The sequence below is a fragment of the Panulirus ornatus genome, chromosome 32 (genome assembly GCF_036320965.1).
Source record: "Panulirus ornatus isolate Po-2019 chromosome 32, ASM3632096v1, whole genome shotgun sequence".
NCBI classification, from domain to species: domain Eukaryota; kingdom Metazoa; phylum Arthropoda; class Malacostraca; order Decapoda; family Palinuridae; genus Panulirus; species Panulirus ornatus.
The window spans coordinates 3,603,167-3,628,166 of record NC_092255.1 but is presented as its reverse complement, the minus strand read 5'-3'; the positions used below and the strand labels follow the sequence as shown (position 1 = coordinate 3,628,166).

Genomic DNA, 25,000 nt, shown 5'->3' with positions numbered 1-25,000 from the left:
TATTATCATTATTTTCATTTTTATTATTATTATTATTATCATTATTATTATTATTTTTATTATTATTATTATTATTATTATTATTATTATTATTATTATTATTATTATTATTATTATCATTATTACTATTATTATTATTATTATTATTATTATTATTATTATTATTATTATTGTCACCGCTGACATTCTTGGCCACAAACCTCCCGTTTTCTATCCGCAGGCTACAGACGTGTCCTCCTCCCATTTGTTTATCCATTGTCCTCATTTGGGTAAATTGGTTGAGCTAATGGGAAACAAAATGGGAATTTGAATATCCAATTCGTGGTTAGCGAAGCCTTACTGCCAATCTGGTTGTTTAATATACGTCCTAATGAACAATTGTTGCCAGGCGAAACATAAAGCGAATGTTGGGAAAAAAAAATATAAAACTCAGATATAAATATGCAAATAAACACAAAGGGTTTAAGGTTTATAATTCAACTTTATTCATGAATGCATTGTTTTCATTTTCGTCTATTTTTGGTATAAGAATAAAAAAGAGAAATAGACTAGATATTGTGTGGCTTGTGGGGTAATCTTAGGCCATTGTCTGGCCATTCAATGTTGAAATTGTTTCATGATTCACAAATTATGTCCGGGTTCTAGTTTCTCTTCCCGTCATCAGTGGTGTATCATAATTCCTTTATCATTATTGTGTATCCAGTAATTTCGTTATCATTATCTCTCTCTACATCAGGAAGGAAATAATGTGTTTTCTGTTTATATTTGTGCTTTGAAATTCCATTGTTGGTTTCTTTGTTTATCTTTGCAGTAATTTGGTAAGTCTAAATTAACCCCGGGCATTTCACCTGACCCATCAAGGTCAGGTCAGGTGAGGTCAGGATGCATTTTATCTGAACACTGTTGGTCAGGTCAAAGGTCATTGAGGGGTCAGACTGAATGTGTAGTTAAGTATGTGGTGATGATGGCCTGTTAAGTGTACTTAAGAGTATAGTGAGCATGATGATAAGTAATAGTGTAGAGGGAAGCATTATTATTATTATTATTATTATTATTATTATTATCACTATCAATATCATTATTATCATTATTATTATTAATATGATTATCGTTATCACTATCAATATTATTATTATTATTATTATCATTAATATTATTAATATGATTATTATTTACTTATTATTATTATTATTATTATTATTATGCTCAGAATCAAACACAAATTGTTTCTTCAGTTATCTACACCAGTTTACTTACCCACATCACCCACAAAAAGACTAAAAAAAAACCTTCACAATCTATTAAATTTTCCTGTACGTAAATTTAGATTGGCTATTATTAATAATGTTCGGCAGAAGACTTGGTGTAGGAATGTGAGAAAAACAAGCGGTGGTCGTGCGTTTAGATTATGGAAGGAAGAATGTTATAATAACTTCATTAATAATAACCTGGAGCCACCACCATCTCTTCTTGCCCTCAAAATCAATGTGGCTATTTTTTTTCCCCATCACGAGCCAAAGTCGGGAATGTGGGCAGAAGTTGGATGTTTTTTTTAAACGTCAAGTCTTATGAACATTGGGAAAGATGGAGAAGAAAAATATAGTGAAGAAAGTAGTGATTTCGAATATTAAAAATGACTGAAATCTACAAACATTTCGTAAAGGCGTTTAAAGCGTTTTTAGCTATTTTAGTCGCGTTTTTAATATGAGCGTTTAAATTGGTGTTTTTTTGGCTTAAAAAAAAGAAAGCGTTTTTAGCTGAGAATTTTTGAACACATTGATGGAAATTTCAAAAAGATAGACAGAGAGAGAGAGAGAGAGAGAGAGAGAGAGAGAGAGAGAGAGAGAGAGAGAGAGAGAGAGAGAGAGAGAGAGAGAGAGAGAGAAAGAGAGAGAGAGTACATCCAGATGGATATAATCCATATATTACAATAAGGATCATTAAGGCATACTTCAAGGATATAACTTTGGTCTTACAATTCTTGGACCCAACTCTACATAGAACATGGGAATTTACAATGTCAGCAGGACTCTACGTGACTCTACATGTATGAGATGGCTCTAGTAGATGACTCTCTGCTCCTGCTCATGACACTCTTCTTAATGGGGGGGAAGGGGGGGGGAGTACTCTACACGTGGGTGTTAACGGAAACACTGTGGTCCTTGCATGGGGGGGGAAGACTACAGTGGTCTTTGCATGGGGGGAAGACTACAGTGGTCTTTGCATGGGGGGAGGACTACAGTGGTCTTTGCATGGGGGGAAGGACTACAGTGGTCTTTGCATGGGGGGAAGGACTACAGTGGTCTTTGCATGGGGGGAGGACTACAGTGGTCTTTGCATGGGGGGAAGACTACAGTGGTCTTTGCATGGGGGAAGGACTACAGTGGTCTTTGCATGGGGGGAAGGACTACAGTGGTCTTGCATGGGGGGAGGACTACAGTGGTCTTGCATGGGGGGAGGACTACAGTGGTCTTTGCATGGGGGGAAGACTACAGTGGTCTTTGCATGGGGGGAAGGACTACAGTGGTCTTTGCATGGGGGAAGGACTACAGTGGTCTTTGCATGGGGGGAAGGACTACAGTGGTCCTTGCATGGGGGGAGGACTACAGTGGTCTTTGCATGGGGGGAGGACTACAGTGGTCTTTGCATGGGGGGAAGGACTACAGTGGTCTTTGCATGGGGGGAAGGACTACAGTGGTCTTTGCATGGGGGGAGGACTACAGTGGTCTTTGCATGGGGGGAGGACTACAGTGGTCTTTGCATGGGGGGAAGACTACGGTGGTCCTTGCATGGGGGGAGGACTACAGTGGTCTTTGCATGGGGGGAAGGACTACAGTGGTCCTTGCATGGGGGGAGGACTACAGTGGTCTTTGCATGGGGGAAGGACTACAGTGGTCTTTGCATGGGGGGAAGGACTACAGTGGTCCTTGCATGGGGGGAGGACTACAGTGGTCCTTGCATGGGGGGAGGACTACAGTGGTCTTTGCATGGGGGGAAGGACTACAGTGGTCTTTGCATGGGGGAAGGACTACAGTGGTCCTTGCATGGGGGGAAGGACTACAGTGGTCTTTGCATGGGGGGAAGGACTACAGTGGTCCTTGCATGGGGGGAGGACTACAGTGGTCTTTGCATGGGGGAAGGACTACAGTGGTCTTTGCATGGGGGGAAGGACTACAGTGGTCCTTGCATGGGGGGGAGGACTACAGTGGTCCTTGCATGGGGGGAGGACTACAGTGGTCTTTGCATGGGGGAAGGACTACAGTGGTCCTTGCATGGGGGGAGGACTACAGTGGTCCTTGCATGGGGGGGAGGACTACAGTGGTCCTTGCATGGGGGGAAGACTACAGTGGTCTTTGCATGGGGGGAGGACTACAGTGGTCCTTGCATGGGGGGAAGACTACAGTGGTCTTTGCATGGGGGAAGGACTACAGTGGTCCTTGCATGGGGGGAAGACTACAGTGGTCCTTGCATGGGGGGAGGACTACAGTGGTCTTTGCATGGGGGAAGGACTACAGTGGTCCTTGCATGGGGGGAAGACTACAGTGGTCCTTGCATGGGGGGAGGACTACAGTGGTCCTTGCATGGGGGGAGGACTACAGTGGTCCTTGCATGGGGGGAGGACTACAGTGGTCCTTGCATGGGGGGAGGACTACAGGGGTCCTTGCATGGGGGGAAGACTACAGTGGTCTTTGCATGGGGGGAGGACTACAGTGGTCCTTGCATGGGGGGAGGACTACAGTGGTCCTTGCATGGGGGGAAGACTACAGTGGTCTTTGCATGGAGGGAGACTACAGTGGTCCTTGCATGGGGGGAGGACTTCAGTGGTCCTTGCATGGGGGGAGGACTACAGTGGTCTTTGCATGGGGGGAGGACTACAGTGGTCCTTGCATGGGGGAAGGACTACAGCTGGTCCTGCATGTGGAAGGACTACTAGTGGTCTTTGCATGGGGAGGACTACAGTGGTCTTTGCATGGGGGAAGGACTAACTGGATTTTCATTGTGGGGGGTACAATGGTCCTTGCATGGGGGGAGGGACTACTACGTGGTCCTTGCATTGAGGGAGGACTACAGTGGTCTTTGCATGGGGGAGGACTAAACGTGGTCCTTGCATGGGGGGGAGGACTACAGTGGTCTTTGCATGGGGGAGGAACAGTGGTCTTAGCATGGGGGTGAGGACTACCAGTGGTCCTTGCACGGGGGGGAGGACTACAGTGTCTTTGCAATGGGGGGAGGACTACGGTGGTCCTTGCATGGGGGGAGGACTACAGTGGTCTTTGCATGGGGGGAGGACTACAGTGGTCCTTGCATGGGGGGAGGACTACAGTGGTCTTTGCATGGGGGGAGGACTACGGTGGTCCTTGCATTGGGGGGGGGGAGGACTACAGTGGTCCTTACATGGGGGGGAGGACTACAGTTGGTCCTAGCATGGGGGGAGGACTACAGTGGTCCTTGCATGGGGGGAAGACTACAGTGGTCTTTGCATGGGGGGAGGACTACAGTGGTCCTTGCATGGGGGGAGGACTACGGTGGTCCTTGCATGGGGGGAGGACTACAGTGGTCTTTGCATGGGGGGAGGACTACAGTGGTCCTTGCATGTGGGAGGACTACAGTGGTCTTTGCATGGGGGGAGGACTACGGTGGTCCTTGCATGGGGGGAGGACTACAATGGTCCTTGCATGGGGGGGAGACTACAGCAATATAACTCTACATATGATGAAAAACATGATAACACCTTCGTCATTTACCTTACCTGTGTACACGTCTTACATATGATGAAACTACATGATTCTTGGCACTGTGCCATCTACAGCAGGAGGATGGTGGCACTGTGCCACCTACAGCAGGAGGATGGTGGCACTGTGCCACCTACAGCAGGAGGATGGCGGCACTGTGCCACCTACAGCAGGAGGATGGTGGCACTGTGCCATCTACAGCAGGAGGATGGTGGCACTGTGCCACCTACAGCAGGAGGATGGTGGCACTGTGCCACCTACAGCAGGAGGATGGCGGCACTGTGCCACCTACAGCAGGAGGATGGTGGCACTGTGCCACTACAGCAGGAGGATGGCGGCACTGTGCCATCTACAGCAGGAGGATGGCGGCACTGTGCCACCTACAGCAGGAGGATGGTGGCACTGTGCCACCTACAGCAGGAGGATGGTGGCACTGTGCCATCTACAGCAGGAGGATGGCGGCACTGTGCCACCTACAGCAGGAGGATGGTGGCACTGTGCCACCTACAGCAGGAGGATGGTGGCATTGTGCCACCTACAGCAGGAGGATGGCGGCACTGTGCCATCTACAGCAGGAGGATGGCGGCACTGTGCCATCTACAGCAGGAGGATGGCGGCACTGTGCCACCTACAGCAGGAGGATGGCGGCACTGTGCCACCTACAGCAGGAGGATGGTGGCACTACAGCAGGAAGGATGGCGGCACTGTGCCACCTACAGCAGAAGGATGGTGGCACTGTGCCACCTACAGCAGGAGGATGGTAGCACTGTGCCACCTACAGCAGGAGGATGGTGGCATTGTGCCACCTACAGCAGGAGGATGGCGGCACTGTGCCACCTACAGCAGGAGGATGGCGGCACTGTGCCACCTACAGCAGGAGGATGGTGGCATTGTGCCACCTACAGCAGGAGGATGGTGGCACTGTGCCAACTGCAGCAGGAGGATGGTGGCATTGTGCCACCTACAGCAGGAGGATGGTGGCATTGTGCCATCTACAGCAGGAGGATGGCGGCATTGTGCCACCTACAGCAGGAGGATGGCGGCACTGTGCCACCTACAGCAGGAGGATGGTAGCATTGTGCCACATACAGCAGGAGGATGGCGGCACTGTGCCACCTACAGCAGGAGGACGGCGGCACTGTGCCACCTACAGCAGGAGGGTGGCGGCACTGTGCCACCTACAGCAGGAGGATGGCGGCATTGTGCCACCTACAGCAGGAGGCACAGAGCGAGGAGCGACGCTGTGCCCCAGGGTAGGATGTCGCCCCCCCTGTGGAGGTCACCTGGGGGAGATAACGGAACACTGACACACCCTAGCTGTTCATGATGATGGTGGTGCCCCCCCCCCCCTGGGGGAAGGGGGAGGGGGGAGGGGGAGGGAGGGACTGTGCTCCTCCTCCCTCACAGAGACAGGTTAATGAGGACAGGTGAGTGATAAGGACTAATCAAGAAGTAATTAATTTCTGGCTCCCCAGGCGGGGGGGGGGGGTATCACTCCTCGTTATCTTCGCCAGCCTTGCAAGTGATTATCTATTCATCTATCTATCCATCTATCTATCTATCTATCTATCTATCTATTTATCTATCTATCTATCTATCTATCTATCTATCTATCTATCTATCTATCTATCTATATATATATATATATATATATATATATATATATATATATATATATATATATATATATATATATATATATATATATATATATATATATATATATATATACTGTAAGGGTAATGAGAGACGTGGACACAGTGGTGTGGGGAAATGTACATTTGAATGCCTTTGTTGTCGACTTGTATATAGTGGTCAACACTGCACACTGGTCTAAATCTGAACACTGTCTCCTAGCGTAAAGCTGGACATTATCTCCTACAATATGTCTAAACATTATCTCCCACAATATGTCTGAGCATTATCTTCAACAACATGTCTGAACATTGTCTCCTACAATATGTCTGAACATCTGTAGTATGTTTGAACATTGTCTCCTACAATATGTCCGAACATGTACAATATGTCTGAACACTGTCTCCTACAATATGTCCGAACATGTACAATATGTCTGAACATTTTCTCCTACAATATGTCCGAACATGTACAATATGTCTGAACATTGTCTCCTACAATATGTCCGAACATGTACAAGATGTCTGAACATTGTCTCCAACAATATGTCTGAACATGTACAATATGTCTGAACATTGTCTCCAACAATATGTCTGAAAACCGTCAACATTGATTAAATTCATTAATATAATATTCGTCATATGGCATCACGAACATAGAGATAATGATGCCATATAAACGTGGGTTTAATTATCGCCATATTTTGCATTTACAGAGAGGAAAAAAAATACATTTATGACCCATATATAATCAAAAGGAAAATAATATAATCAGGCCGAGAGTATGAACGGGAGATTCAGTTCTAAAACGAAGGTGTTATACGAATAATTAATCACATCGAGGAAATGAGAAGTGATGCCAGATGTCGCTTTTCTTCTTATCTCCTTCAGACACTTCTACGGATTCTATTCATCAGCGAAGCTTTGAATGTCCGGGGGGGATCAAAAGACGGTAAAGAGGGTCGAAAGATGGTAGAGAGAGCACACATGAAAGCCACTAAGACCCAAGGGGCTTCACCAGAAGGTTCTTAAGTCTTTGTGGCACAGTGAGAGATATGTGACCTACCGACACCTGGCAACTATTAGGCTCCAGCTGCCGACGAGTAAATATTATGTCTTTATATAATCATATATATATATATATATATATATATATATATATATATATATATATATATATATATATATACAAGGTGCATACGAACGCGCACCTTCAAAGAACATATACAAACCTCCAACAGCCAGGATAGATAAATAGATAGACAGACAGATAGATAGATAGATAGACAGATAGATAGATAATGACAGTTTACAAACATAAAGTAATATCATAATATTAGTATTCTGATAACATGATATTTTCGTTTTGAATGAACGTATTTTCTTTTCCCGTTCGCTAAAACTTACGTAAATTTGATTACGTGTTCGTACGTCACACTGGCTGTGGGGGAAACACACACACACAACGATTTCTAATCGATTAATTCGACTATGAAATTCCTCTGTAGTGTTAATTGAATTAGGACTTAATATTGTCGAACTAATTTAGTCCTCTCAACACTTTACGTTAGATTACTTTTGAGCTGTTTTTTTTTAATTCTTTTTAAAATGACGATATAAACATATTTATTCACTTGTGCCCACAGAAACGAGTGTGTGTGTGTGTGTGTGTGTGTGTGTGTGTGTGTGTGTGTGTGTGTGGTACAAACACAGCCCTACTCAATTATTTATTCATTACTTATTAATGTACTTGTTAACTACACAAACCTTCATGTTCTTTGTACACACATCATGATGTAAGATTTGACTTTCTAGATTGTAATGTCGTGTGTTTATATTAGAGATGTTAGAAGGCTCTTCTTCCTAACTTTAACATACATAATGAATAAATGTGAATGTAGGTTTGCGGCAGGGGTGTGTGATGTCTCCATGGTTGTTTAATTTGTTTATGGATGGGGTTGTTAGGGAGGTAAATGCAAGAGTTTTGGAAAGAGGGGCAAGTATGAAGTCTGTTGGGGATGAGAGAACTTGGGAAGTGAGTCAGTTGTTGTTCGCTGATGATACAGCGCTGGTGGCTGATTCATGTGAGAAACTGCAGAAGCTGGTGACTGAGTTTGGTAAAGTGTGTGAAAGAAGAAAGTTAAGAGTAAATGTGAATAAGAGCAAGGTTATTAGGTACAGTAGGGTTGAGGGTCAAGTCAATTGGGAGGTAAGTTCGAATGGATAAAAACTGGAGGAAGTAAAGTGTTTTAGATATCTGGGAGTGGATTTGGCAGCGGATGGAACCATGGAAGCGGAAGTGAATCATAGGGTGGGGGAGGGGGCGAAAATCCTGGGAGCCTTGAAGAATGTGTGGAAGTCGAGAACATTATCTCGGAAAGCAAAAATGGGTATGGTTGAAGGAATAGTGGTTCCAACAATGCTGTATGGTTGCGAGGCGTGGGCTATGGATAGAGTTGTGCGCAGGAGGGTGGATGTGCTGGAAATGAGATGTTTGAGGACAATGTGTGGTGTGAGGTGGTTTGATCGAGTAAGTAATGTAAGGGTAAGAGAGATGTGTGGAAATAAAAAGAGCGTGGTTGAGAGAGCAGAAGAGGGTGTCATGAAATGGTTTGGGCACATGGAGAGAATGAGTGAGGAAAGATTGACCAAGAGGATATATGTGTCGGAGGTGGAGGGAACGAGGAGAAGTGGGAGACCAAATTGGAGGTGGAAAGATGGAGTGAAAAAGATTTTGAGTGATCGGGGCCTGAACATGCAGGAGGGTGAAAGGCGGGCAAGGAATAGAGTGAACTGGATCGATGTGGTATACCGGGGTTGACGTGCAGTCAGTGGATTGAATCAGGGCATGTGAAGCGTCTGGGATAAACCATGGAAAGTTGTGTGGGGCCTGGATGTGGAAAGGGAGCTGTGGTTTCGGGCATTATTGCGTGACAGCTGGAGACTGAGTGTGAACAAATGGGGCCTTTGTTGTCTTTTCCTAGTGCTACCTCGCACACATGAGGGGGGAGGGGGATGGTATTCCATGTGTGGCGAGGTGGCGATGGGAATGAATAGGGGCAGACAGTGTGAATTGTGTGCATGGGTATATATGTATGTGTCTGTGTGTGTATGTATATGTGTACATTGGGATGTATAGGTATGTATATTTGCGTGTGTGGACGTGTATGTATATACATGTGTATGGGGGTGGGTTGGGCCATTTCTTTCGTCTGTTTCCTTGCGCTACCTCGCAAACGCGGGAGACAGCGACAAAGCAAAATAAATGAATAAATAGATGATATATATATATATATATATATATATATATATATATATATATATATATATATATATATATATATATATATATATATACATATCAGACGCATATTGACAGATAGATAGATAGATAGATAGACATGTACATATATGCCTATGTAGATACATTGGCAGGTAGACAGTCACATATCCATATGGATCCACCGATAGACAGATGGAGAGGCTGGTAGATAGTTGGAGGCAGTGTTCCCCCAGGGCCCAAGAGCCAGCTCAACCCCCCCCCCCCTAACCCCCACCCCCCTCCAACCCCCTGGGAGAATTTTTTTTCAAGGTGATGAACCTAAACTGGAGCGTCTGTTAACGGCGATGTGAGTGTCTGTTAACGGCGATGTGAGCGTCTGTTAACGGCGATGTGAGCGTCTGTTAACGGCGATGTGAGCGTCTGTTAACGGCGTTCTGCTAGACAGGTATTTTGAAGGGGTGATGGGAAGTTGGGAGAAGGGGATAAAGAGGGGAAAAATAGAGAAAGGAGTAAATATGTGAGAGAGAGAGAGAGAGAGAGAGAGAGAGAGAGAGAGAGAGAGAGAGAGAGAGAGAGAGAGAGAGAGAGAGAGAGAGAGGGGGGGGTAGTATCATTGGACCCCCTTCCCCATAACCTCATGTAATCTCTTGTCAATAATGTAATCAATTACTCTACTTACAAAACTTACCCAAAAAATAATGTAATTAGACGCAAAAGCATCACTTCATTAGATTACATTTCATTAAAAGATAATTACCTTAAATGTAATCTAGAGATGGTCGAAGTTATGATAAATTTTATAGTTTTTTTCTTTATTAAAGAATTCTTTAATGAATAAATTACTAAAATAAAAACTATATTTCACTTTATCTAATCTCGTTTCGCATTATTCAATAAATCAATAAATAATACAACTTTATCAGTCCATAGGCTGTGTAGAAATGATGTCTATATAGAATGTATATGGATATAATGTGTATAGAATGTATATACATATATATATATATATATATATATATATATATATATATATATATATATATATATATATGTATATAAAAAGTTACAAGTTATTTCGGAAATTTCAGTTCCGCTGACTACGCCAAGTAGCAAGAACTGGCAATAATCTAGCGGAATTCCGCTAAGGCGTTAAGAATACTCGCTAAAGTCGAGCGCGTCGAGCGCTCGATGACGTCAATGTAGCGAACGTTTCGCTATGCAGTCCCGGCAATGTGCGCTAAAGTCGAGCAAACATGCTCTCTCTCTGACCATTGTTCGTGTTGTTAATTATGTAGAGCGAACGTGTAATTAACTGTGTAGAGCAACATCATGTAATTAGATAAGAAGAGGAACATGTAATCAAACGTGCAGCTCAAACCGGAAACACCCATATACAATATTATCTCTCTAATTACATATCCAGTCTATCTATCTATCTATCTATCTATCTATATATCAACCACCTACCTATCTATCTATCTATCTATTTATCTATCTATCTATCTATTTATCTATCTGTCTATCTACCTATCTATCTATCTAGCTATGTAGCTATCTATCTGTCTATCTATATATCTATCTACCTACCTACCTATCTATCTATCTGCCTATCTATCTATCTATCTATCTATCTATATATATATATATATATATATATATATATATATATATATATATATATATATATATATATATATATATATATATATAAATAATCAGTTTCTTTACAAAGGCAATAGAAAACGGGGGAAAAAAGATATATATATATATATATATATATATATATATATATATATATATATATATATATATATATATATATATATATTAAGAAATTCCGGCGAAGGAAAAGATATATTTAATTGATCTATCTCTTTCTCCCTTCATGTCTCTTTCACTCACTTTAATGATTATAATGATCAATTATTTATATTTATTTCTTGTGATGTTTGCTATTGACCCAGAATGTTTCGTTCACAGACAAGGCCTTTCCCATGTCTCGGGATGAAACCATCTGAACCAATTAGACGAAAAGAAAAGAAAACGGGGGGAATATTGGCTCAGGTCTACAGAACGTTTTCTTTATATATATATTTATTTATTTATCCCCCCTCCCCCCTCTCCCCCCGATATGATGGGGTTGTCTCCTTGTCATTCACTAAAAGCCAATTAAACATCAAACGTTTACCAGAATGAAGAAATAAAGCGATATAAAGGAGGAGGAGGGGGAGGGGGTGCCCACAATTAGGCAATTTTTTCCTTTACATATTGTGTTTTTCAGAATGATTCGACCTTTTCCACAGCGAGTCGTCATCAAAGGACGAGCGTTTCAATCCGAGATTGATATATATATATATATATATATATATATATATATATATATATATATATATATATATATATATATATATATATATTTTTTTTTTTTTTTTTTTATACTTTGTCGCTGTCTCCCCGCGTCTGCGAGGTAGCGCAAGGAAACAGACGAAAGAAATGGCCCCCCCCCCCCCCCCCCTACACAAGTACATACACATGTCCACACACGTGTATACATACCTACACAGCTTTCCATGGTCCACCCCAGACGCCTCACATGCCTTGATTCACTCCACTGACAGCACGTCAACCCCTGTATACCACATCGCTCCAATTCACTCTATTCCTTGCCCTCCTTACACCCTCCTGCATGTTCAGGCCCCGATCACACAAAATCTTTTTCACTCCATCTTTCCACCTCCAATTTGGTCTCCCTCTTCTCCTCGTTCCCTCCACCTCCGACACATATATCTTCTTGGTCAATCTTTCCTCACTCATTCTCTCCATGTGCCCAAACCATTTCAAAACACCCTCTTCTGCTCTCTCAACCACGCTCTTTTTATTTCCACACATCTCTCTTACCCTTACGTTACTTACTCGATCAAACCACCTCACACCACACATTGTCCTCAAACATCTCATTTCCAGCACATCCATCCTCCTGCGCACAACTCTATCCATAGCCCACGCCTCGCAACCATACAACATTGTTGGAACCACTATTCCTTCAAACATACCCATTTTTGCTTTCCGAGATAATGTTCTCGACTTCCACACATTTTTCAAGGCTCCCAAAATTTTCGCCCCCTCCCCCACCCTATGATCCACTTCCGCTTCCATGGTTCCATCCGCTGACAGATCCACTCCCAGATATCTAAAACACTTCACTTCCTCCAGTTTTTCTCCATTCAAACTCACCTCCCAATTGACTTGACCCTCAACCCTACTGTACCTAATAACCTTGCTCTTATTCACATTTACTCTTAACTTTCTTCTTCCACACACTTTACCAAACTCAGTCACCAGCTTCTGCAGTTTCTCACATGAATCAGCCACCAGCGCTGTATCATCAGCGAACAACAACTGACTCACTTCCCAAGCTCTCTCATCCCCAACAGACTTCATACTTGCCCCTCTTTCCAGGACTCTTGCATTTACCTCCCTAACAACCCCATCCATAAACAAATTAAACAACCATGGAGACATCACACACCCCTGCCGCAAACCTACATTCACTGAGAACCAATCACTTTCCTCTCTTCCTACACGTACACATGCCTTACATCCTCGATAAAAACTTTTCACTGCTTCTAACAACTTGCCTCCCACACCATATATTCTTAATACCTTCCACAGAGCATCTCTATCAACTCTATCATATGCCTTCTCCAGATCCATAAATGCTACATACAAATCCATTTGCTTTTCTAAGTATTTCTCACATACATTCTTCAAAGCAAACACCTGATCCACACATCCTCTACCACTTCTGAAACCGCACTGCTCTTCCCCAATCTGATGCTCTGTACATGCCTTCACCCTCTCAATCAATACCCTCCCATATAATTTACCAGGAATACTCAACAAACTTATACCTCTGTAATTTGAGCACTCACTCTTATCCCCTTTGCCTTTGTACAATGGCACTATGCACGCATTCCGCCAATCCTCAGGCACCTCACCATGAGTCATACATACATTAAATAACCTTACCAACCAGTCAACAATACAGTCACCCCCTTTTTTAATAAATTCCACTGCAATACCATCCAAACCTGCTGCCTTGCCGGCTTTCATCTTCCGCAAAGCTTTTACTACCTCTTCTCTGTTTACCAAATCATTTTCCCTAACCCTCTCACTTTGCACACCACCTCGACCAAAACACCCTATATCTGCCACTCTGTCATCAGACACATTCAACAAACCTTCAAAATACTCATTCCATCTCCTTCTCACATCACCACTACTTGTTATCACCTCCCCATTTACGCCCTTCACTGAAGTTCCCATTTGCTCCCTTGTCTTACGCACCCTATTTACCTCCTTCCAGAACATCTTTTTATTCTCCCTAAAATTTACTGATAGTCTCTCACCCCAACTCTCATTTGCCCTTTTTTTCACCTCTTGCACCTTTCTCTTGACCTCCTGTCTCTTTCTTTTATACTTCAGTGATGGATTGCGCAAAAGATGCTTGTGGCATGAGAAGAGTGGGAGGTGGGCTGTTTAGAAAGGGTAGTGAGTGGTGGGATGAGGAAGTAAGAGTATTAGTGAAAGAGAAGAGAGAGGCATTTGGACGATTTTTGCAGGGAAAAAATGCAATTGAGTGGGAGAAGTATAAAAGAAAGATATATATATATATATATATATATATATATATATATATATATATATATATATATATATATAAAAGACAAAATAGAAAAATATATATATATATATATATATATATATATATATATATATATATATATATATATATATATATATATATATATATATATATATATATATATATACGGGATTCTAGCGATGGGTGAACGAAACCATGTGGGACAGACAAAGTAATATGGGTTGGACGAAGTTATATGAACATAGCTAAAAGATCCGACACACCCATGACGTATGTACATTGCAGGTTCTATATATATATATATATATATATATATATATATATATATATATATATATATATATATATATATATATATATATATATATATATATATATATATATGACGATGGGAATAAATAAAGGCAGACAGTATGAATTATGTACATGTGTATATATGTATATGTCTGTGTGTGTATATATATGTGTACATTGAGATGTATAGGTATGTATATTGTGCGTGTGTGGACGTGTATGTATATACATGTGTATGTGGGTGGGTTGTATATATATATATATATATATATATATATATATATATATATATATATATATATATATATATATATATATATATATATATATATATATATATATATATATATATATATATATATATATATATATATAAGAGTGAGTGCTCAAATTACAGAGGTATAAGTTTGTTGAGTATTCCTGGTAAATTATATGGGAGGGTATTGATTGAGAGGGTGAAGGCATGTACAGAGCATCAGATTGGGGAAGAGCAGTGTGGTTTCAGAAGTAGTGGAGGATGTGTGGATCAGGTGTTTGCTTTGAAGAATGTATGTGAGAAATACTTAGAAAAGCAAATGGATTTGTATGTAGCATTTATGGATCTGGAGAAGGCATATGATAGAGTTGATAGAGATGCTCTGTGGAAGGTATTAAGAATATATGGTGTGGGAGGCAAGTTGTTAGAAGCAGTGAAAAGTTTTTATCGAGGATGTAAGGCATGTGTACGTGTAGGAAGAGAGGAAAGTGATTGGTTCTCAGTGAATGTAGGTTTGCGGCAGGGGTGTGTGATGTCTCCATGGTTGTTTAATTTGTTTATGGATGGGGTTGTTAGGGAGGTAAATGCAAGAGTCTTGGAAAGAGGGGCAAGTATGAAGTCTGTTGGGGATGAGAGAGCTTGGGAAGTGAGTCAGTTGTTGTTCGCTGATGATACAGCGCTGGTGGCGGATTCATGTGAGAAACTGCAGAAGCTGGTGACGGAGTTTGGTAAAGTGTGTGGAAGAAGAAAGTTAAGAGTAAATGTGAATAAGAGCAAGGTTATTAGGTACAGTAGGGTTGAGGGTCAAGTCAATTGGGAGGTGAGTTTGAATGGAGAAAAACTGGAGGAAGTGAAGTGTTTTAGATATCTGGGAGTGGATCTGTCAGCGGATGGAACCATGGAAGCGGAAGTGGATCATAGGGTGGGGGTGGGGGCGAAAATTTTGGGAGCCTTGAAAAATGTGTGGAAGTCGAGAACATTATCTCGGAAAGCAAAAATGGGTATGTTTGAAGGAATAGTGGTTCCAACAATGTTGTATGGTTGCGAGGCGTGGGCTATGGATAGAGTTGTGCGCAGGAGGATGGATGTGCTGGAAATGAGATGTTTGAGGACAATGTGTGGTGTGAGGTGGTTTGATCGAGTAAGTAACGTAAGGGTAAGAGAGATGTGTGGAAATAAAAAGAGCGTGGTTGAGAGAGCAGAAGAGGGTGTTTTGAAATGGTTTGGGCACATGGAGAGAATGAGTGAGGAAAGATTGACCAAGAGGATATATGTGTCGGAGGTGGAGGGAACGAGGAGAAGAGGGAGACCAAATTGGAGGTGGAAAGATGGAGTGAAAAAGATTTTGTGTGATCGGGGCCTGAACATGCAGGAGGGTGAAAGGAGGGCAAGGAATAGAGTGAATTGGAGCGATGTGGTATACAGGGGTTGACGTGCTGTCAGTGGATTGAATCAAGGCATGTGAAGCGTCCGGGGTAAACCATGGAAAGCTGTGTAGGTATGTATATTTGCGTGTGTGGACGTGTGTATGTACATGTGTATGGGGGGGGGGTTGGGCCATTTCTTTCGTCTGTTTCCTTGCGCTACCTCGCAAACGCGGGAGACAGCGACAAAGTATAAAAAAAAAAAAAAAAAAAAAAAATATATATATATATATATATATATATATATATATATATATATATATATATATATATATATATATATATACCTTCCCTGTGGATAGGGGAGAAAGAATACTTCCCACGTATTCCCTGCGTGTCGTAGAAGGCGACTAAAAGGGGAGGGAGCGGGGGGCTGGAAATCCTCCCCTCTCGTTTTTTTTTTTAATTTTCCAAAAGAAGGAACAGAGAAGGGGGCCAGGTGAGGATATTCCCTCCGAGGCCCAGTCCTCTGTTCTTAACGCTACCTCGCTAATGCGGGAAATGGCGAATAGTTTAAAAAAAAAAAAAGAATATATATATATATATATATATATATATATATATATATATATATATATATATATATATATATATATATATATATATATATATAACTCCCTCCCCGTACAGTACAAGAGATGGCGCCCTACCAGTGTATAATTAACAGATAATTACACACCTGGGTGTAGGATTACCTCTTGGTACAATGTAATTAAGTAATCACCCACTTCTTATCACTCTATTTACCCCCCAGGTGTTTTATCTTATCTCTCCTTATCTACGTAGGTAATTTCGTTATCCATTTGCTCTCCCCCCCCCCCACGCCCCAATCACTTCCCCCCCCCCCCCGCTCATATCTTATCTAAAGATAAGATTGCTAATCTTTACGGCGTGAGAGAGCGAAAGTAATTACGGCGTGAGAGAGCGAAAGTAATTACGGCGTGAGAGAGCGAAAGTAATTACGGCGTGAGAGAGCGAAAGTAATCCCAGGAATTACTTTTGTAAATACACCTTTGAGAAGATACACAGAGAGAGAGAGAGAGAGAGAGAGAGAGAGAGAGAGAGAGAGAGAGAGAGAGAGAGAGAGAGAGAGAGAGAGAGAGAGAGTGTGTATATCATCCTGGGGTGTTATGTACTCCCCCCTCCCCCCTCCCCCCCTGATTGATGCCTCCATTTTAAAGATTGCTAGCCCTCCCCTCCCTTCCCCCTTCCCCTCCCCTCCCCTTCCCTTCCCCTCCCCAGCCTCCGAAGCTCCCCCCCCCCCTCGCTGTTGGGTGATAGGTCAGTGGCTCTCTCTCTCTCTCTCTCTCTCTCTCTCTCTCTCTCTCTCTCTCTCTCTCTCTCTCTCTCTCTCTCTCTCTCATTAAGGACGATCCATATTCCAGTGGGAGGGGGGAGGGGGGGAGGGGGGGAGGGGAAGAATGTATGGGCAGATGTCACGAGACAATGGAAAGGGGAAGGGGGAAGGGGGTGTGTCATGTTACGGCGCCATACCCAAAAGGTCGTATACCGTCGTGTTCAAGGGTCGTATACCGTCGTGTTCAAGGGTCGTATACCGTCGTGTTCAAGGGTCGTATACCGTCGTGTTCAAGGGTCGTATACCGTCGTGCTCAAGGGTCGTATACCGTCGTGTTCAAGGGTCGTATACCGTCGTGCTCAAGGGTCGTATACCGTCGTGTTCAAGGGTCGTATACCGTCGTGTTCAAGGGTCGTATACCGTCGTGCTCAAGGGTCGTATACCGTCGTGCTCAAGGGTCGTATACCGTCGTGTTCAAGGGTCGTATACCGTCGTGCTCAAGGGTCGTATACCGTCGTGTTCAAGGGTCGTATACCGTCGTGTTCAAGGGTCGTATACCGTCGTGCTCAAGGGTCGTATACCGTCGTGTTCAAGGGTCGTATACCGTCGTGTTCAAGGGTCGTATACCGTCGTGCTCAAGGGTCGTATACCGTCGTGTTCAAGGGTCGTATACCGTCGTGCTCAAGGGTCGTATACCGTCGTGTTCAAGGGTCGTATACCGTCGTGTTCAAGGGTCGTATACCGTCGTGTTCAAGGGTCGTATACCGTCGTGCTCAAGGGTCGTATACCGTCGTGTTCAAGGGTCGTATACCGTCGTGTTCACGGGTCGTATACCGTCGTGTTCAAGGGTCGTATACCGTCGTGCTCAAGGGTCGTATACCGTCGTGTTCAAGGGTCGTATACCGTCGTGCTCAAGGGTCGTATACCGTCGTGTTCAAGGGTCGTATACCGTCGTGTTCAAGGGTCGTATACCGTCGTGTTCAAGGGTCGTATACCGTCGTGTTCAAGGGTCGTATACCGTCGTGTTCAAGGGTCGTATACCGTCGTGCTCAAGGGTCGTATACCGTCGTGCTCAAGGGTCGTATACCGTCGTGTTCAAGGGTCGTATACCGTCGTGTTCAAGGGTCGTATACCGTCGTGTCCAAGGGTCGTATACGTCGTATACGACCCTTGAACACGACGGTACGACCCTTTGTGGTCAGGTTACAAAACCACATAATGCATAAAAACCAACTCAATAATTATTTTCAGTTTAATATGTATAGAAAATGGCGCTGGGCCGGCTGGCGCTATGGCGTGTCATATATTTCAAAGAATCAAAAACAGAACGAGGCTTGCACGACACACGATTAGCCATTGGAAATTCATAAGATATCTCTGATGTAAATACAATTACCCTCGTTACTATTGGGATCCACTAACTATCTGATGAGTAAATTGGTCATTATAAATTCCCGCCAGAAAGCCCGGGCATTGTGGCCTGGTGGTGGGCGGGGCCAGCCATCAGCTGATCACAACTTCTCGAAAGATGTATGGGTTAAATTGTTATTTTTCTCACGTAATATCCTCACACAGCTACATTTGGATATTTTTTATAATTAGTATATATTATAAGGATACTAATGATATATATAACATATAGTAAAACAATTTTTTTTGTGATATATGATAAATTTACCCCCAAACACTCCACACTTCCCATGTTGCTTCGATGTAAACATACTTCAAAAAGTTTCTCGTATTTCGTTACAGTTTCCGATGTGACGCGTGTATTGACGGAGGTACCGGTGTGCTCATGCGCGGAGGAGCTACACAGACGACCGTAGTGGTAATCCGTTCGTTAACCAGACGTTAACGCTCGTGAAAATGAGCGTAGAAGATGAGTTTAAATTGGCGGTCAACGCTAGTCTGAGGTTGACATTTCTGGCGTCGAGTTCGTGTTTATATTATAACTATAGCGACGCTTCTATAGCGTCTATAGCTATAGCCAGGATGCTTGTGCGTATAGATAAGTGATGTGAACGTGTTCAGTGCGCCTGGAATTGGGTAGTTTGGCACGGGACGGTCGTGTACAGCAGTGCGCATGCGTCGGTAAGTACCCATATCATTATATATCATTATAGAAGCTATATGTTTGCTATATGTATTATAACTGTTGTCTATAGGGCTCACAACAAGTTAAGTGTACCGTTAACATGTGACATTAACAATGTTTGGGGTTAATCATCAAATAGGGAATAAGGAAGGTAGGTTCTCGTTTTCTATGTGGAATGTTCTAGGGAATAATGTCTTCATGATTGTTCGAGAAAACGGGGGTTCTGGCGGCACTCGGCACCCCCTTTACAGGTGCGCTACTTTCAGCAGCAGAGGAATGGTGGATTCTTTGGCAAAGTTCCCCTCGGCAGAGGCGAATTTGGTGTTTTTTTTTGTTTTTTTTCATCCCTGTGTCGCCTCATGCGCTGCACGTGGCGCGCTCTCAGAGGGGCTGGAAACGGGGTCATGTGATATTATTATTATTATTATTATTATTATTATTATTATTGATATTATTACTTGTCATTGATAGTGATATTATTATACTATAATTATATTATTAATATTACTATTGTCATTACTATTAGTGATATTATTATTATTATTATTATTATTATTATTGCTGTTATTATCATTATTATGTATTCATATATATTTATTTTTTATACTTGCTCGCTGTTTCCAGCGTCACCGAGGTAGCGCCAGGAAACACGAACAAAGACCCCCTCTACTCACATATACACATATGTACTTAAACGTACATATGCATACATATACATATCAACAGACACATATACATACATATACACAGTCATATACACATATACACATGAACATATTCATGCTTGCTTGCTTTCATACATTTTCGGTGCCACCATGTCCCATAGAAAACAGCATCGCCATCCCCTACGTCAGCGAGGTAGCGCAAGGAAAACAAACAAAAAAAAAGGCCACATTCGTTTGCACTCAGTCTCTACCTGTCATGTGTATTGCACCGAAACCACAGCTCCCTATCAACATCCAGGCCCCACAGACCTTTCCATGGTTTACCCCAGACGCTTCACATGCCCTGGTTCAATCCACTGACAGCACGTCGACCTCGGTATACCACATCGTTCCAATTCACTCTATTCCTTGCACGCCTTTCACCCTCGATAAAAACTTTTCACTGCTTCTAACAACTTTCCTCCCACACCATATATTCTTAATACCTTCCACAGAGCATCTCTATCAACTCTATCATATGCCTTCTCCAGATCCATAAATGCTACATACAAATCCATTTGCTTTTCTAAGTATTTCTCACATTCATTCTTCAAAGCAAACACCTGATCCACACATCCTCTACCACTTCTGAAACCACACTGCTCTTCCCCAATCTGATGCTCTGTACATGCCTTCACCCTCTCAATCAATACCCTCCCATATAATTTACCAGGAATACTCAACAAACTTATACCTCTGTAATTTGAGCGCTCACCTTTATTCCCTTTGCCTTTGTACAATGGCACTATGCACGCATTCCGCCAATCCTCAGGCACCTCACCATGAGTCATACATACATTAAATAACCTTACCAACCAGTCAACAATACAGTCACCCCCCTTTTTAATAAATTCCACTGCAATACCATCCAAACCTGCTGCCTTGCCGGCTTTCATCTTCCGCAAAGCTTTCACTACCTCTTCTCTGTTTACCAAATCATTTTCCCTAACCCTCTCACTTTGCACACCACCTCGACCAAAACACCCTATATCTGCCACTCTATCATCAAACACATTCAACAAACCTTCAAAATACTCACTCCATCTCCTTCTCACATCACCACTACTTGTTTTCACCTCCCCATTAGCCCCCTTCACTGATGTTCCCATTTGCTCCCTTGTCTTACGCACTTTATTTACATCCTACCAAAACATCTTTTTATTCTCCCTAAAATTTAATGTTACTCTCTCACCCCAACTCTCAGTTGCCCTCTTTATTATTATTATTATTATTATTATTATTATTATTATTATTATTATTACTATTATTATATTATTATTATTATTATTATTATTATTATTATTATTATTATTATTAAATGAAGTTAATGTAAAACTTTTTGGATTTCTTTCATTGTAAGTGAACTACTTAAAAACTTAAGTTGGGTCGTTACAGTTATCTTAGGAACTACTATAAAGTAAGATTGTGAGAGTTTACTTACTTAAAAGTATACATAGTTGTTATTAATGTGGGTAGGGGCAGTGGGGGGGTGTCTTTTGTAGCACCCCAGCCCCCCCTCCCCTCCCTGCCCCCACCAGTCCTTGGAAGGTGGTAAGACGGGGGAAAAAAACCTTCTTAAGTACCCCAACCCCCCCATTCGTAACCCCCTCCAACCCAACCCTCCCTTTACCCCACTGGAGGAGCTGATGATGATGTCACCACCTTCGTAACTTTGTAATAAATTCGTCGTCATATTCTCTCTCCGCGTCCACCTGAAGAACTTTTGCTCTCCCTCTCCACGGTTGTAAGTTAACCCTAGTGCGTTTCCAGGAAGGTCAATTTCTATTTTTATAACTCTCACTCTCTCTCTCTCTCTCTCTCTCTCTCTCTCTCTCTCTCTCTCTCTCTCTCTCTCTCTCTCTCTCTCTCTCTCTCTCATTATGCCAGTGAAAGATCTAGGGTACTTTTAACTTACTTTACCCTAGATCTTTCATTGATAGATCCCTTAAGTTAGCAAAGAAATCATTTCATATACAGTTGAGCCCAAACCTCCCATTGACTCCAAGAATCTTTTAGTTCTCCCTTTTAATAATAATTTCACTTTGCTTCCCATGTTACTTAAATCCTTTAATGTAAATGTTGCCTTTAGCAACAATAATACAATAAAGAATATCTTAATCAGGAATTCACCAGAAAATTCTCCTGGATGCATCTATAAAGTGCCATGTACAAATTGTGATAAGGTTTATGTTGGTCAGACTGGTAAGGATCTTTCTGTTAGACTTAAGCAACATAAATATAGTATAAGAATGGGACAAGAATCAAATGCCTTGTTTAATCACGTTAAAAACTATGATCATTGTATTGACTGGAGTAATACCATCTCGGTTATTAACTCTAACTCTATTACCACGAGAAATATCATTGAATCTTCTATTATTAAATACACAAAGAATTATAATGTTAATATTAGTGATGGTCTATACAAACTGGACAAATTTATTGTTGATAAAATTTGTAAACAATTCACCTTCTTGTCCACATGATAAGTTTATGAACGCTCGTTGTCTGTCTTGGACAATCACATGTTTACCAAATGGCGTCCTAGCTACGTCTCTTCGTTGTATATCAAGTGACTGTTATATTTCTCTCTTGTGTCTCCCCTGATGATGTGATTATTACACGAAAGTGCACTTGGCAACTTATCCTGTTTAATTTTCCCCGTGGACTCATAGGAATATATAAATATATGTATATATATATATATATATATATATATATATATATATATATATATATATATATATATATATATACATACGGGGATGTTGACTGGCAATATTTTTAGTCTATAACTAGCTGTATTTACGGTCTATAATTGCCAGTGCTGGAACTACCCGAGCAGCCCTTACGACCCACGAGGGATTGCATCTCCCCCACCCCATTTACCCCCCTGTAATTATCATCATCTTTTCGTGGAGAGAGAGAGAGAGAGAGAGAGAGAGAGAGAGAGAGAGAGAGAGAGAGAGAGAGAGAGAGTTGGATCCAGTAAGCAAAACTCGGGAGGTAAAAATCCATCAGTGCCACGCAGACCATAAGCAGAAAACATTACCTTTCCCGTTTTTCAATTGAAAATAAAAAGAAAAAAAAAAAGAAAGAAAAAAAACGTCAATTTTCTTGCGAAAATAAGTAGACGCAAAAAACTAAGGTGGAAGGGGGGGGAGGGGGTTGGAGGGGTTTAGCATTTCTTTTGATAGGAACCCTTAACCTCCCCCCCTCTACCCCCCCAACTCCCCCTGTGGGGAGGGGGAGGAGAAAAAAAAAAAAGGGCGGGGAGGGGGGAAATATATTCCCCAAGTCCAAAGTGAGTTTGACAGAGCTGTGTGGATGATGAGGGGGGGGGGGGGGGCGGCCTGCTGCTGCACGGTGGAAATCACCATGTGGGTAGTGCACGACGCGAAGTGGGGAGAAAATATCTCAGTTACCCCATGAATTTGGTGTGTGTGTGTGTGTGTGTGTATGTGTGTGTGTGTGTGTGTGTGTGTGTGTGTGTGTGTGTGTTTTCTCACTGGTGTTGCCCCGTCTCGTAAACCTGTGTGTATACACACACACACACACACACACACACACACACACACACACACAGACACACACACAGACACACACACACACAGACACACACACACACACACACAGACACACACACACACACACACACACACCAGGTCTTATGTACACACAGACCCCCCAGCCAAGCATCCCCATTCATCGACCAACCCTAAATGGGGGGAGATGAACGGCTGGGTTGCCTGTGGGCCAACTACCCGGTACAGGACTCGAACCCAGGTCCTTTTAGGTTGGCGGGTCGAAACGCTGACCCTTGGACTATTATACAAGACTGGACGAGAGAGAGAGAGAGAGAGAGAGAGAGAGAGAGAGAGAGAGAGAGAGAGAGAGAGAGAGAATTGTGGTTTGGACTAACTGTGGGGAGTTGAGGAGGGCTTTGTGAAGAAAATGGGTCGTGTGCAAGATGATACATGGAATAACTGGTTATAAAGGAATAACTGTGTTTATTCGACTATTTATGGTATGTATTGTAAAAGATTCCCTTAATCACTTTTATCAGTCTTGAGTTAATCACCTTGTTACAATCAGTCGTTCTCGTGTGTGGGTGTACTGTGCTCCGTTTTCTCTTCAGTTACCAATCATTGGTATGAGAATATCACAATTCCATATTGATTGGTCCACCCCCCCCCCCCCCCCAACGCCAATCGCTCTAGTAAGATTACTACACACTCCGTTTTCTTTCTCGACACATACAAATTACCGAAGTTTACATCTGATGTGGACGTATAGCTTAATGAAAAATGAAAAATGAAATAAAAAAGAAAATGGAATGAAATACATAGCTTCATTTTTGCTGTAATTCCCCGCCAAGACTTGTCAGAAGTCTCCCCCCCCTACCCCCACCCCCCCCTCCACCTGGTTCTCCATCCTGCTTCACAAAGTTGCTCGCGACAGATTTTACTTCGTTGGTTGGTAACTTGAGCCGAGCTGGCTTTTAAAAATCTCAAGAGAGAAAATTTTTAAAATTCTAAAATTTAAAAATCGAAATTTTTAAATTTTTTTTTTTGTTGAAAAATTCTTAATAGTCTGATATGTTGAGTTTTTGAC

At 42.3% G+C, this 25,000-nt stretch overlaps 1 protein-coding gene across 1 annotated transcript in view; it reads right to left on the bottom strand.

Annotated features, from left to right (window-relative positions):
- Positions 1-5,814: 5,814 nt before the first annotated feature.
- Positions 5,815-25,000, bottom strand: part of LOC139758992 (uncharacterized) — a 146,919-nt gene continuing 127,733 nt past the window's right edge. Inside the window, exon 7 of the mRNA XM_071680872.1 lies at positions 5,815-6,016. Within this exon, the coding sequence (XP_071536973.1) occupies positions 5,943-6,016 (74 nt within the window). The 3' untranslated portion in view covers positions 5,815-5,942. The remainder of the gene's footprint in view (positions 6,017-25,000) is intronic.